The 14,539-nt window shown below is 42.9% G+C and overlaps 1 protein-coding gene across 3 annotated transcripts; it reads left to right on the forward strand.

The window, feature by feature from the left end:
* The first annotated feature begins 2,172 nt into the window (after window positions 1-2,172).
* On the forward strand, window positions 2,173-14,250 carry hnrpkl (heterogeneous nuclear ribonucleoprotein K, like). Of its 3 annotated transcripts, XM_079288911.1 has the most exons (16): window positions 2,173-2,278; window positions 3,253-3,359; window positions 3,928-4,025; window positions 4,129-4,185; window positions 4,957-5,000; window positions 6,204-6,276; window positions 7,250-7,363; window positions 7,476-7,604; window positions 7,811-8,118; window positions 8,558-8,611; window positions 8,905-8,944; window positions 10,724-10,739; window positions 11,478-11,510; window positions 11,633-11,700; window positions 11,810-11,979; window positions 12,993-14,250. In XM_079288911.1, exons 2-16 carry the CDS (start codon window positions 3,299-3,301, stop codon window positions 13,021-13,023), a joined length of 1,296 nt encoding a protein of 431 aa, XP_079145037.1. In that variant the 5' UTR covers window positions 2,173-2,278; window positions 3,253-3,298; the 3' UTR covers window positions 13,024-14,250. The 3 variants fall into 3 exon arrangements, with proteins under 3 accessions (XP_079145037.1, XP_079145038.1, XP_079145039.1); XM_079288912.1 differs by lacking the exon at window positions 11,478-11,510; XM_079288913.1 differs by lacking the exons at window positions 2,173-2,278; window positions 3,253-3,359 and adding an exon at window positions 3,586-3,808.
* The last annotated feature ends 289 nt before the right edge of the window (window positions 14,251-14,539 follow it).

Genomic DNA, 14,539 nt, shown 5'->3' on the forward strand with positions numbered 1-14,539 from the left:
CCTTTTATCAAAATTCAGCATGAATATCGTGAGGATGAAATGGTGACTGAAACACGGACATTGACGATAGATTTAAGAGGCCTTACAGCAGCCGAGGAGAAAGCCAGATGATAGTCCTGTTAAGTTACAGAAATATGAGCAAAGCCCAGAAAGAAACAACCTCAAAAGAAGAAGAACCACAATAAGCTCATTCTGAAAGCCCAGAAAAGAGATGAAGAAGAACCAGAGCTGGTGGTTGATTATTTGACCTGTCTCGAATACCTGACCTGTCATCGCATGTGAGATCAGGGAGAATCAAGACCAGTGACAGGGAGCAACCACACCAGGAGAACAAGAGGAGATGGGGGTTAGATAGAAAAAGAGATAAAAAATGCTAAACCTAAGTAAGAAATAAGTGTGATAATAATCATTAATGTGTGATTTATCCCGATAACAAATTGAATGTGAAGAATCAGGTGTTTAGTGGTTGAAGTATTCATGATTTTTTTTATGAAGAAAGGATTAAGAATAAGAATTCAATGATTACAAAAGTCAACATCGAAGAAATGCAATTCCTAATGAAAGTGTGTAATGAGGAACGGAAACTGTTGGAAAGTACCAAGAAGGCCGAGCGGACAGCTTATGAAATAGGAAGTATCAGAATTGAAATAGACGATTTGATTAACGGATCAGCAAAACATCAGTTCATGACCGAGGTTGTCTCGGGGTCATGACCTGAAGCACAGAACTTACCAGAAGTGGGGATTGCAATGGGGAAAAATATGTTTTAGAATCAAATTAAGTTTTAAAGATATAAGTCAGACATATGACGCATGTCGAATCATTAAGTTTTGACCCGAGTGCCTTGTGTGTTCTGTAAGTCTCACCTGAGGACCAAAGATGAATGTTCTAGCATGAACGAGATAAAAGAATAGATCCCTCTATTTGAATCGATCAAGTTAGCAATGAAGCTCTGACTGTGATTTTCATTCTGAAGATTGAACAGAGTTTTTCCATCTGAGGACATAACCATTTCACATAGTATCTTTAAGCTAAGGCTACAAAGGGGGCTGGTGAGAAGGCTTTGAGAATAAGACTGCATGAATCACCTTTGCACCATGATTGGACACTTCCTGGATAAATATGCAGGCTAATCTTCACCCCGTAAGGCGAGGACCGGTCTGGACTCTTGCCCTGGAGTGCCATAGTGAGAACAGGTTGAACAGGTCATCATTTTGTTTCTATTAGAACACAGTAGCCAACCGTAGCAGCATAAATGAGGAGTGCTAAGCCTCCTGTTTTTTGACAAATAATAATAATAATCATTTTCTTGGGGGCTACTGCACATGAGGCTATAGTGCAGCAGTGGTTTATACATCATGGTTAAGCACAAGTAACCACACTAGAACACCCACAGCAGCAAATCCCCATTTTGCTGGAACAATCACTTAAACGATGATCAAAATAGTTTAATTACAATAGATGAATCCTCCGTTGATCGGCTAATTCATTTATCAACTGATTGTTTGTGTTTCAACTGGGTGTTTTTGTACCCAACTATAGCAAACACAATGGGAATCAATCGTCATTACTGACCCACACTTATATTTTCACACATGTTTTCACAAGTTAAAGCATTGTACTGATATTAGGCCACTAAATTGTAATAACCTGCCCAGTTAGTACTGACAAAAAAAAGGAGCTCTCTAGCTAACTCTGGCACATTGAGATGAAAAATGAAATGTTGATTCATGTGCACTGTCCCTGGTAAATAAATAAATACATAAATAAGCATGGCATTTTAGGACTAACTAACCAACATATCTAGAAGTACTTTGAGAAGTGGATGAGATGGTCCCAAATAAGGACAATGTGTAAATCAAGAATCTAATTTAGGACTTTGTGCTGTACTCTAAATCTGATTAGATTTAATAATGTATATAAACATTCATAGTCACGCAGTGGTTGTTAGTTTAAGGGGGTGTCTGCCGAGGGGGCGGGGTTGAGAGAAGGTGCTGCCTGCGAGCCTCAACTTGGGACAATAATACCCAAATCTAACGGAGAGTTTGATAAAGTGTTCTGGGTGACCACACGGTAACGTCAATTCCCCTTTGTGAGTGTAATGTGTCTAAGCCCCGCCCGCCCGCGCTGACTTGACAGGAGTAAGCAACAAACACCGGGTGAGTGTCGACGAATCGAGCTCATCCACAGTCGTCTTCTCTTCTCATGCTGAAAACGTGCACACGTTCCTGGGCGAGGAGACCGTTGGAGGACCGCAGTGAACGTGGCTTTGCTGCAGGTTTGTTTTTCTCACTGTTATGTGGCGTTAGCGTGCAACGTTGCGTCATTTAGCCTGTTTTGTCAACTATGGTTCATGTAATTTGATTTCACCGCTGACATTTAACTACGAGGATAACGTAGCCATTGTATATTCTAGCTTAGCAGAGCTGTTAGCTTAGCAAAGTAGTGTCAACTTAGCAAAGCAGCTACGGTAACTCCTGTTTGCATCTGCAATTAGCAGTAACGCAACGTGTTTTCATGGGGCAGGGTGAGCTGTAATGCTCTTTAAAAAAAACTCATGCTAGTTTAAAAAAGGTTGCTGCTAATTCCTTAGCTGTGTAGGCGTTGACCAGTGTCTCCCTGTACGTAGCAAGGCCTCAGTACAGTAAGGGATGGCTGCAGAAGTGCAACCTGCCTGAGCAGTGTTTATTAACTAGAGACAGTGGGCGGTGAGTGGCGGTGGACTACACGCGTTAAGTAGAGACCATGCAGGCTAGTTTGAGACTATATGTAAAGTGTTCAGTCCTGGATGGTGTAGATGACAGCCCTGACTGTTATGATGCTGAACTACCCAGACAACATGCATGCAGCTGCATGCACACTGGCCTTAAAATGTCAGTTATTCGAATTATTATTTATTAGAATTAGAGCTGCAGGCCAATAATTTGCAACTACTTTGATAATAGATTTATTTTTCAGCCATTTAAGGACGTTGCCAAACATTCTCTCTTTCCATCTTTTAATTTGTAATTTTATGAAGTAGTAGACTGAATATATGAATATAATATTTGTCTTTTAGACTGTTGATTGGACAAAAGAAGACATTCAAAGACATTTCTGATGTATTATAGGTTGTATCATTAATAAATTACTTCAGAAAATGATTGGCAGATTAACTGATGATAAAACGAATCTCCAATTGCAGCTCTAATCAGAATATTTGCTGGGTTATTATTATTATTATTATTTTATATTATTATTATTATTTTTCAGATCCAGGGAGAGGAGCCTGTTTGCATTCCACTGCAGGTGCAAGACAATGGACGGGAAACCCGAACACCAGGACGAAGATACCGCATTCGGCAACACTGACTCTAATGGTGAGATCCCCACACATCTTGGTTCCGATCAGCCATTCGTGACCACGATGTAAACTGCACGAACGGACTAATGCGTGAAGCAGAAAACAAACTGAGCCCGTGAAGTGTTAACACCCAGCATGAAATACAGTGTGTAGATGTATCCGCCAATTCGTTCAGTCAAGGGAGGAAAAAAAGTTTTAAAAAACTGAACATTTCTGGCTGACTCTATGTAGCATGTGGACGTGTCAGATGGTTGAGGGACTCTCCTGTCCAAGAGACTGCTGTTCAGTGGGCCCTGCGCAGATCTGCCCGTCTTCTAATCCAGGAAGGGTCCGTGGTGGTGCTGGACGTGTTCCAGGATACACTTGGCTGTTGAATGAAACCCATTCTCTGGGTGGAACATGCTGTAGACCCAGCACTCGCCGTGTATTTATATTTTTGTCACTTCTATTAAGTGTTTGTGGCTGGTAAATGATAATTTGGTTCCCTCTGGCATTTATTTCTTAATATTAATAGTCCTGAATCAGGAATAATCAAGCTTTACTGTCTTTTATACAGTTTTTTACCTGGATTTCTTCCCTTTCAGGTAAACGCCCCGCTGAGGACATGGACGAAGAGCACGCCTTCAAACGTTCTCGCAACGCAGATGAGATGGTGGAGCTGCGTGTGCTGCTACAGAGCAAAGTAAAAAACCCGTATTAGTTGTTAAGTCACACCGCAGTTTTTTATTGATCAAAGCGATTATTATTATTATCATTTCTAAGGAAAACCTTCTTTTCCTTCACAGAATGCTGGTGCCGTTATCGGAAAGGGAGGCAAGAACATAAAAGCTTTACGCACAGACGTGAGTAAATGGATGAAACGCGGCTAACGCTTCTGCAGCTGAGGAGCAAGTTTATTTGGCTAATAAAATTAAAAGGATCCAGACGTCTATTTCAATTCGTTCAAACGCCCTATTCATTGGATTCCCACAGAAACGATCCCAGATTTTTTTCCCCAGCAGTTTCAAGAATTGACATGCGCTGTTAGTCCAAGTTTTCTATAACGGTGAAAGTTGTCTCATGTGGACCGAGAAGAAAGGCGTCGTTAGACAGATCTGTTGGATTTTTGTGACTCTCGACCTGATTCCGGTTCCCCTCACAGTGTTGAAAGCCTGAGTGGATATAGTCTCAGGGACGGGGATCTCCAGACTGTGTTTTATACTTGTCTTTGTCCAGGTCACTTCCTGTTCTTCTTCACTCACCACAGTTTCAAGTCTCTCATTTCACTTTTGGGACAAAGTATAGCCTGTATTCAATTAAAAATGTATTCCTTCTCCCCCTCTTCCCTTCTCCTTTTACTATTTTGTTTTTATTTTTGGCCACCTTCCTCCGTTGCCCATGTACTGGATCAACATGCCCCTCCTGCGTTGCCCACCTTGACGTTGGCCCAACCTCCGCCCGCCCCTGAACGCCCGCCCACCTGCCCACCTGACACTCCCGGTTGGCCCCGCCCATAAACCGCGCCCCTCCTTAAATGGGCACCTAACTTGACATCTTGTGATTGAATGCCCCCCGCCCAATGCCAACCTCCTCCACCACAACCACCACCACAACCACCACCTCGGCCCATGCAGTTCAATGCCAGTGTATCAGTCCCAGACAGCAGTGGCCCAGAGCGGTATGTCCCACCAGTTATTGCCTCACTGCCTGATTAGAACAGTGAAACACATGTTTGATATCCTGCCTTCTGTTTCATTTTAACATTTCTATATACATGACCGTATACCCCCCTCCCCTCAAACACCCCCCCCCCCTGCTCCACTTGTAAGACACGTGTATTGTTCCTTTTTGATTATTCATGTCCATTTTCAGCATCTCCATTCAGTTGGACGTTTTGTCCTTACAGTTCTCTGTCCTTACAGCGGTGATCCGCTGACAAACCAACCAAGTAGTAGCGACGCAGCTGTTGGATGTTGTTGTTCCTTGCTGTGATGTTTAATTTTTTACCATGAAACCTGTTGGAAAGCAGACATCTTTTTCTCTCTGTTTTCTGTGGCCCACCTGGCCCCCCTTACCTCCGACCTCCCCCTCCCTCCCCCTGTTGTCAGCATCACTGTCCATTACTTCTGAGAGAGCCCTCGCTTGTCTGGAGGCTCAGTCCCTCATCAATGTCGTGTCTTTATTTCATTGTGCTGCATCCCTTCTGTTAACTTTCTCTCGGGCCACATCGGATCAGAGCTGCCTGCCAAACCTTTCATAACCCTCCCCCAACCCCTCCACCCCTGCTCCTGTCCTGTACCACTAAGTAGTTGGTAACCACTCGCATTTCCTTCCCCACCTCAACCCCCTCTGCTCTGTTACTCCTCTCTACTGCCCACCTCGTCTCCTCCTCACCTTCAGCCCCGAGCCCCCCCCCCCCCCCCCCCCCCCCTCCTCCACAACCCCTGGTCACGATGAGAAGGTGTGCTGGTGGCGCAATTGTCATGGCAAGCTTATGTTTGAGTTTGTTACGTTCCCTCTCCCCAACTTGCTGGTGGTGGGATGGTCATAGAAGATCTGTCTCTCGTTCACATCTCTCCCCCCCCCCCAAACTCTGTGTGGCCAGTCTCACTCTAATTTCAGCCGTTCTGAAGCTGCCCATCCACCCAAGGCTTCTCTTACTTAGAAAATAATATTAGATTGAGTGCATGTCTAGTGTAAGGGAAAAGTTGTAATTGTGTGTAGTGTGCCGCAGTCTTAATTTCTCTTCTTTGTGGTTTGTCCGTTACTGTTTGCTCGACTGCTTCATGTATTTCTTTAAAACCTGGTTTTGCTTTGTTTTCTACTTCTCGTCTCCCTTTGTAACGCCGTGCTTCCTTTTGGCCACAATGGTTGCTGACAGGATCCTGAGTGTGAACGCCAGCATCGACACCATTGGAGACATTCTGCTGAAAATCATACCAACTCTAGAGGAGGTAAGCCACCGTGTTAATTACCTTGTTAGTTAAGTGTACACGAACAGAGGGCAGACCAGGATGATTGATGACATTGCCTTTTGGAATTAATAGAATCGGGGGGGGGGGGGGAGTAGCATTAGGCAGAATTTTAAGTTCACTTTATAATGGAGTTCTGCATGAGCCGTATGGTTTTTCTGTAAAGCACAAGGACACACGAGCGGCACAAGTCACATCCGTCCTTTTGGTTTTGCACTATTTCAACCTGACAATGCAACAACGCAGGCAGTGAAGAAGAACACTGCTATCTTGTGAACATGGAAGTTAACTCTGCAGCCTTCAGATTGACTTGCTACAGATGACCTGGATGCCCAAAATAACCAAACTCCCCTAACTCAACCAGGAAGCCTTTACTTTGTCGAGACTCATTGGCAACCCATTCTAATATTGATCCACTATCGGATTGAATGAGAAGTTGGCACACATTGCTTAAGATGTGTCCGAACATCAGAGTGAAAGGTAGCGCATGTTTATTGCTCCAGAGTTTGTGTGCCTCATGTTCGTTTGCTTTGAAAATGTTTTCCAACATGGCGGCCCTGCTATAACTACCACCTTTGTGAAACTCAAAGTGAAAATATGGTGAATCCCAATATTACTTTTTCGATTATCTTTAAATGTTTGTTTTCATTTTCCTTAATCAAAACTGCACATGTTGTTTATCTGCTTGTATCGGTTCAGTTTTAAATTGCATGATTTCAAGAGAGTGAAATGAAAGATTGCTATTGTGTTCCAGAAAAACATTTATGCTTTTATCAGAATCAGTGTTGTTGGTCACGTAGGAGACATGCATGCATACATACATACATAACGTCGGTGGGTATGTACAGTATTTGCAGAAATTAGAGTGTCTAATTGCAGAAAAGCTTTGTGCATCAGCTTTGGGAAGAGTTTCGGGTCCTACTGACACCACTGATCCCGCTTTGTGTTTCTGTAGTACCAGCATTACAGTGGGATTGATTTTGACTCGGAGCTTCGCCTGCTGATCCATCAGAGCTTGGCCGGGGGCATCATCGGGGTAAAAGGTGCCAAGATAAAGGAGCTGAGAGAGGTAGGACAGAGTCCAGATGAGCAGACGCCTCGCCACTGCTGCTCTGCACCAACAGCTGTTAATATCAGAATTGTTTCTTGCATTCTGTGACTTTCGTGTTTCCATGCACTAGAACACTCAGACCACGATCAAGCTGTTCCAGGAGTGCTGTCCACACTCTACCGACAGAGTCGTCTTGGTGGGAGGAAAGCCAGAACGCGTCGTTGAATGTATAAAAGTTATCCTGGAGCTGGTGTCAGAGGTGAGTTTACGTCTCTGAGATCTGCGGAAAGCCTCAACATACTCTGTATAGTCATGCGTTTGCAGATAGGACAGTTAAAAGGCTTAGAGGCTGAAGTTCATTATTTAAACTTGATGTATAGTTTGTGAGAAGTCGCCAAATTGTTTGTTTTACAGCTAACTTCAGTTATTTCAGAGCCTCTTTAACATTGTTCTCTCATTTTTCAGGCGCCGATCAAAGGTCGGGCCCAGCCTTATGACCCCAATTTCTACGACGAGACGTACGACTACGGCGGTTTCACCGTGTTGTTTGAGGAGAGAGGCAGACGACCGATCGGCGGCTTCCCCATCCGTGTGCGTGGCGGCTTTGAGCGCTTGCCCCCTGTTCGTGGAAACAGACCCATGCCCCCCTCCAGGAGGGACTACGACGACATAAGCCCCCGCCGCGGCCCCCCGCCACCGCTGAGCAGAGGTGGACGAGGGGGAAGCCGAGCGCGTAACCTGCCTCTTCCCCCGCCACCACCGCCAAGAGGAGGGTGAGGAGGAGCCCCCGCTAACTGTGGATGCTTTCACACCTTTAACCTGTTTGGTTCATTAACATGAACTCTGGGGCGTTTTCCTCCAGTGGTTTGGTTCGTAGCGACGACACAGTAACAGTCATCCTGTAATATTAAGGCACAAAATGCTTTTTTCTTCCTGCTTTTTTTTTCCTTGAGCTCTTTGTGACACAGTCGCCAAAACTGTCCGATCAAGGATTTACCTGTCTGTCCATTTGACTTCATGCTCGCAGCTTTTGGGTGATTTGTAAAAAAGCTGTGTGAACATGAACCAGATCAGAACTAAAAGGCAACAACCGATCATTTTTTCCCTTGGTCCGGACCAAATGAACCAAACTACAGGCGTGAAAGCACCCGTAGATACTCGATTGTTTAGATACAGTTAGACAATTATATCTATCTCTGTCATTGTTTGCAGGGGAGACAGGTTCTCACATGGCAGCTATCATGGCGGCATGGACGACAGACCAAGGTGAATACGGAGCAGCATTGTCAATCATTACATTTTCTCTCAAAAGCAGAGCGACAGATATCGGTGTAAGTTGCTCAGTAGCAGAATGTCAACCCCACCGGCCCTGATTCAGAGTCGGGTCACAGGTCATCTGTAGAGTCTGATCACAGGTCATCTGTAGAGTCTGCATGTCCTTTCACACTCACAGCATTTCGAAACACCAATCCCAACAGCTCTGACCTGCGAGATACTTTCAGAGTCAAGTGTCCTGTAGAGGAGAGAAACCATACTAATGCACGGCTTTTTGTCTTCAGTGACAGAAGAGGCCGAGGAGGAGACCGTTACGACAGCATGGTGAGTGCCGATGTAACGCCCGCCGGTGTGTTTTGCAGCGTCCCAGCTGTGCGTTTGGTGAATTGTGTTTCAGATAATAATGTGATTGGAATTCCTTTTTTTACGATTGTAGTACAAGCATGGAGGCGCACGGACACTGTGCTGCTGTTGCACCGTGTGTGCACACTGTTGTTGCCTGGCAACAGTTGTCTCCGTGGTTACCACAGAGCAGCCGAGTACGTAGTCCGGAGATCCAGCGGGCTAGCAAATGAACCCGAGCTAAGAAACCCAAAAGCAATCCCTGAACGGGCTTCTTCTTTCAGGTGTTCGCTGCAAGCAAATAACTTCAATAATAAGGGAAAGAATACATTTGATCCAATAGACGCCAATAGATGTCAGTTAATTATTGAGATTTAAGAACAAACATGATGCGATCCAGAACATCGTTCATATCAAAATGCAAATGAATTTCAACAGTAATAGAGGAAAAAATACTTGAATATGATAAGATGTCCTTTGATAATAGATAATAAGCTTTTACTCACCTAAAGCTTAATAAATACAACATGCAGTTTACTGTTAGTGTTTAGATGCTCACATAACTTAAACACTTTAGCATTTCCACCACTCTATCAACAATTTGAAGAGCCAATGGCTTTAAGAAGTTAAGGCAAACTAGTATAGGATGTCCTAAATATGAGCAATGAATTCTTTGGTTAGATTATCATAAACCATGTCTATAAAAAGTAATATTCCAGATAGCTTCTCGATCCTTTCGCATTTAAAAAAAAAAAGCTTAAGTACACATAAGTTTTAATACTTTAATTTTCTTATCGCATCTGCTTTCACCCAATGTCGTAAAAACAAATCTTCACGCTCCAAACGAACCAGAAGCCTGAGATCTGTGTGAACTCTGTTGTCCTCTCATAATCAGCAGAAATACACTTAGTGGCCACTTTATTAGGTACACTTTTGTAATGCTGGGCGTGACCCTCGTTTGCCTGCATTTACTCCTAACTTCCTTGTTGCATTGGTTCAACAAGGTGCTGGAAACCATTCTTAGCGATCTCTATTGTTGGTGGAAGCAGCTTGACGTGTCATGTGATTTGTGTCGGCTAGTAAAAAGGAAAGAGAGTCCGTCCTCGCGCTCATCGCCTGCAAGCGTCACAAGTGTCAAATTTGCAGAGGCGTTTCCTGTCCTTGCCTGTAGATGGCACCCCAACACGTTTACCTCTGCGGTTCTGAACTGCTGCAGGTGGTGTCCACCTCACCAACGGATCGTACATGTTGGACCTGACCTGCAGGTCCAACTGCTGATGACAATAGAAGTGTGTCTCCCTTTGGGAGTGTCCACATGTCACTTTCATGATGCTGAGCACTTAAAAGGTGTGTCTAAGCCATTATCACCATTACATTCTTGTGGAACAGGTGTAACCTTCCACTGCCGTGGTGATTAATGAATTCATAATAATAATGATGAATGAATCCAGAAACCTCAGATTGTTTCAGTGGCCTGCAGGCCTCAGCTTTCAAACCACTAATGTAGTTTTCAGACTAAGCGTATTAAGATATTTGAAGCATGAATGTCACAGATAACCGTGCAGGGACTGCTTCATGCTGTCAAATCAGCCTGTGATCCCACCCAGTACCGGCCAATATACTGGCTAATATAATGTAGAATGTTTATGATTTATTATTATTTCAGAAAACTGAGGTTCTGATAGTATACTGTCCTCATTGCGTCATTAAAACCGTTTTATGTTTCCCGTTTTTCTTCTTCCGATCAATCCTGAAATGCAGAGTGGAGGTGGATATGGTGAGTGTTGATATTATTATTATTTTTTAATAAATTTTTAACGTGGGACTTATTGTAGTTTCAGTCACCGTTCACTTCCGACATGCTATGTCGAGGCAACCACATACAGTAGACTGTCTTTTACACTCGTGTCCACTTAATTAGGAACACTTGTACGATATACTGCAGTCCAAAACAACAACCCTGCCACACCATCTATCTTTACAACGCTCATAATGTTCGGGGACATTGTCATTGTGTAAACTCAACTACATGTTTATTACTGAGGTCATAGTTAATATGCACTTCATATTAAATCATATTATCTGCTCCCTGTTTTCATACATTAGGTGAGCAGCATATCAGAAATGCCTCTGAATATAATGCTGATTACGACCTCAATGCTGAACCATATCGTTGAATGAACATTGCAGGCGTCATGACATTTGTTGAAACCCATGTTAAATAAGTTAATTGGGGAATGAACTGTGATGCTCAGATTAGAACCTGTCTGGTTGCCTGATGGCTCATGTTGCTGTTGGTGCAGGTTATGACACATCACCACACCCGAGCATTTACAACAATGAATTCACTTTGTTTGTGTCCTTCAACATATTTGTTAGAGCGCACAGAGGGAGAAGCTATTTGTCTTGGCCATTTGCTGGATTTTCTTGTTTACTATCACACTATCTCTCGTCTTTGTCCCTGTGGTGTATTTTCATTTTTCACTTTCTTGTTGCCTTTCCAATGCGTTCAAAGACAACAATTCTTCCTGGGAGCACTTTCAGTCTGGTGAGTGGGGATGGATTATTCTTGACCCAGTGTCTTGTTTCCTCACCTAAAGGGATTGTTTCCTCCTGTTGCACGTTTTAGTCAAAAGACTAATTTACCTTCTATCTCACCTCTGATTTAAGGTGGTAGAGGCTCATACAGTGATATTGGAGGCCCAGTCATCACAACACAAGTCACCATCCCAAAAGATGTGAGTAAGACATCTATTCACTCTAAAAAGACCCCAAAACAAGACTCTTTGCAGTAAGGAATGACAGTTTTCACTCCATTGTCAATTGTCCCGTGTGGTTGTTCCACAGCTGGCTGGCTCCATCATCGGTAAGGGCGGCCAGAGGATCAAGCAGATCCGCCATGAGTCTGGGGCATCCATCAAGATTGATGAACCACTAGAGGGCTCTGAGGACCGCATCATCACCATCACAGGAACACAGGACCAGATCCAGAACGCCCAGTACCTGCTGCAGAACAGGCATGTGCTCCTGTGACCCCCCCTACCCCCCCCCCCCTCCCCCCCTCCCAAACAGCCCATGTCATTGGAGCAGTGTGGCCTCCTCTGATGGCCTCCTTGCTCATCCACCACTAGCTGGAAGTAAACATTGTTTTAGCTGCTGCATTAAATAGTTTCACTTTGACTTCACTCTATTGTCCCTTGTGAGTAAATTTGTCTTGCAAGCAGGTGAAACGCACACAGACTTAATAATAAAATACATAAAATATTTCATTCAAAAGATGGTTGTCCGTAGTTGCTCTTATGTTAATTGTACTAATACACCATGCACTGCATTTACTATTACGACTTCTGCGTTGGACCAGACGTTGACCAACATCAGCAACAAAACACTTGAGAGGTGCTCATTTTGTGAAGAGCTGAAAGGATTAGTGTGCCAATTGATCATCAAAAATTGAATTGCCAACAATTTTGATAATACATTACTATTTATGTATTATTTAATCATCTGTTAAGTGAGAACAGCAAACATATTATAGCTTCAGCTTATTAAATGTGAGGATCTGCTGCTTTTCGCTGTTTTCAGGAAGTTATTTGGGGCATTTTTACACACTAAACAACAGAGAAAGTAATTGACAGATTAATCGATAATGGAAATGATCATTAGCTGCTGCCTTTATTTTATTAAACTTAATGTGCCAACCTGACATTCTATTGAAGTCACTGTTTTACCGCCTTAGATACATGTTTAAATGAGCACATTATACCAGAACAAAATGGTGTTGAGCCCTTTTTGTTCTTTCCCTTACACCAGTGTTTCATCTTGAAGAGCTTTTCAGTTCACAGATGCTTCCAATTTAATTCCGGCCTTGACCTCGGCATACTTTTTACACCTTAAACAATTGTGCTCCACATGAAAAATGCCTTACAGTTTGCAGCATTACCAGCCCCTGACCCATGTCGCGTTCCGGTTCAAATAAATATTCTTAATGTTCTAATAAAATGCCCTTACCTTCATCTGTCTCTTATTTCAGTGTGAGGCAGTACTCTGGGCGCTTCTTCTAGGAAGAGGGATGGGAAGAGTGAAGCCATGCTGCCATACTGTTTCCTCCTCCTATTCAGAGCAGACATTCCTCTGCTCGGCCTCCTCCCCTCACTATCGCACACGACGCCATCTATCTAGAAATCGCAATTTTTGTTATTTTGAGGAGTTTTGAAAAATCCTAAGCTGTCAAACAGCAAACATGTTTCTGTGCTGGTGTCATTCTTTTTATTATTTTTTTTTAAGGAGATTCTTGTGCCGTCATTGGAGTAAAGTCATCTGTGTGATAACTTTTGGTGTTGTGAGCCGCCCCGAGCCCTTATCTCCCTCATTTCAGTACAGCATGCAGAATGTAATCCTTTTTTTTTTTTTTGTAAGGAACAAGGAACATGATGTGAGTTTTAGTTGTCCCCCCCCCCCTCTCTCAAACGTTTAACCACTCAAATACATTTTTATTTTCAGACATCCGATATCTTTTTCCACTCTCAAATGAAATGCTTTTTTTTTTTGCTACGGTTGGCTTTAAAGGAGTCATTTGACATTTTGGTTTATTCACTTTCTGGCGTAGAGTTGGATAAGAAGATTGATACCACTTGTGTGTATGGCTGATATTGTAGGTGGACTTAGATATAGTTCAGCACAGCCAGGTTAGCTATTTCCCTCTGTTTCCAGTCTTTGTGCTAAGCTAACCGACTGCTAAAAGTATGCCAGAAATTGAATAAGCCCGTTTCCCAAAATGTAATACTTTTGCTTTAAGTTGGGATAAAGTGCCAGTGTGATACAAAGAAAAAAGGATCTTTTTAATATTTTGGGTTTTTCATAGAAAGACAAGGAGCTGTATAAAGTGTGTGTATATATATTTACATAGAAACTGTTATTTCAGAAGTGGTTAGGTTAGATAGGCCCATGATTCTTTCTACTTTCTTGGAAGGAGATGGCGCCATAAGACAGGTTTGTATGTTTGTTTTTTTCCTTTTTACTATCATTAGACTTATTTTCTGCCTCTGACTCGCTGTAGTGCAACCTTAATATCTGATCAGTTTGATCCATTTATTCTTGCATAAGTGTTTTTAATTTTGCAAAAGCATTTAAAAAAAAAATTGTTTTTCTTTTTTCTGGTGAAGATGCAGTTTGATGTCAGAAACCTACAGCTTTGTGAGTCCCTGAGTGGTGCTTTCTATCTGCTCACATCTGTATCTCATATCTGTAGTACCTGCAGGTGTTTAGTAAATAAAGTCTGTGTCACAGTTCACCATACGTGTGTGTGTGGTATTTTTTTTCTTACTTTGTTCCTACAGAGGATAAGAGACGTCTATCTAATTGTGTTTGTGGGTCTGTAATTGGTTTCCAGTGAATTGTGTCAGCCTGTAGCTCGTAACAGTCACATGCATCCGTAGTTTACTAGTTAACACCGGAAATTTGTTCCCATAATGTAATGGCCGTGGTGAAACACCACACGGTTTCCCATCAGGGAACAGCCCTCTGTCACATGGTCCGCTGTTGTTTAAAAAAAACAAAAAAAAAAGACAGACAGAGGAC

Source organism: Melanostigma gelatinosum (assembly GCF_949748355.1).
Source record: "Melanostigma gelatinosum genome assembly, chromosome: 18".
In the NCBI taxonomy this organism is placed as follows: Eukaryota; Metazoa; Chordata; class Actinopteri; order Perciformes; family Zoarcidae; genus Melanostigma; species Melanostigma gelatinosum.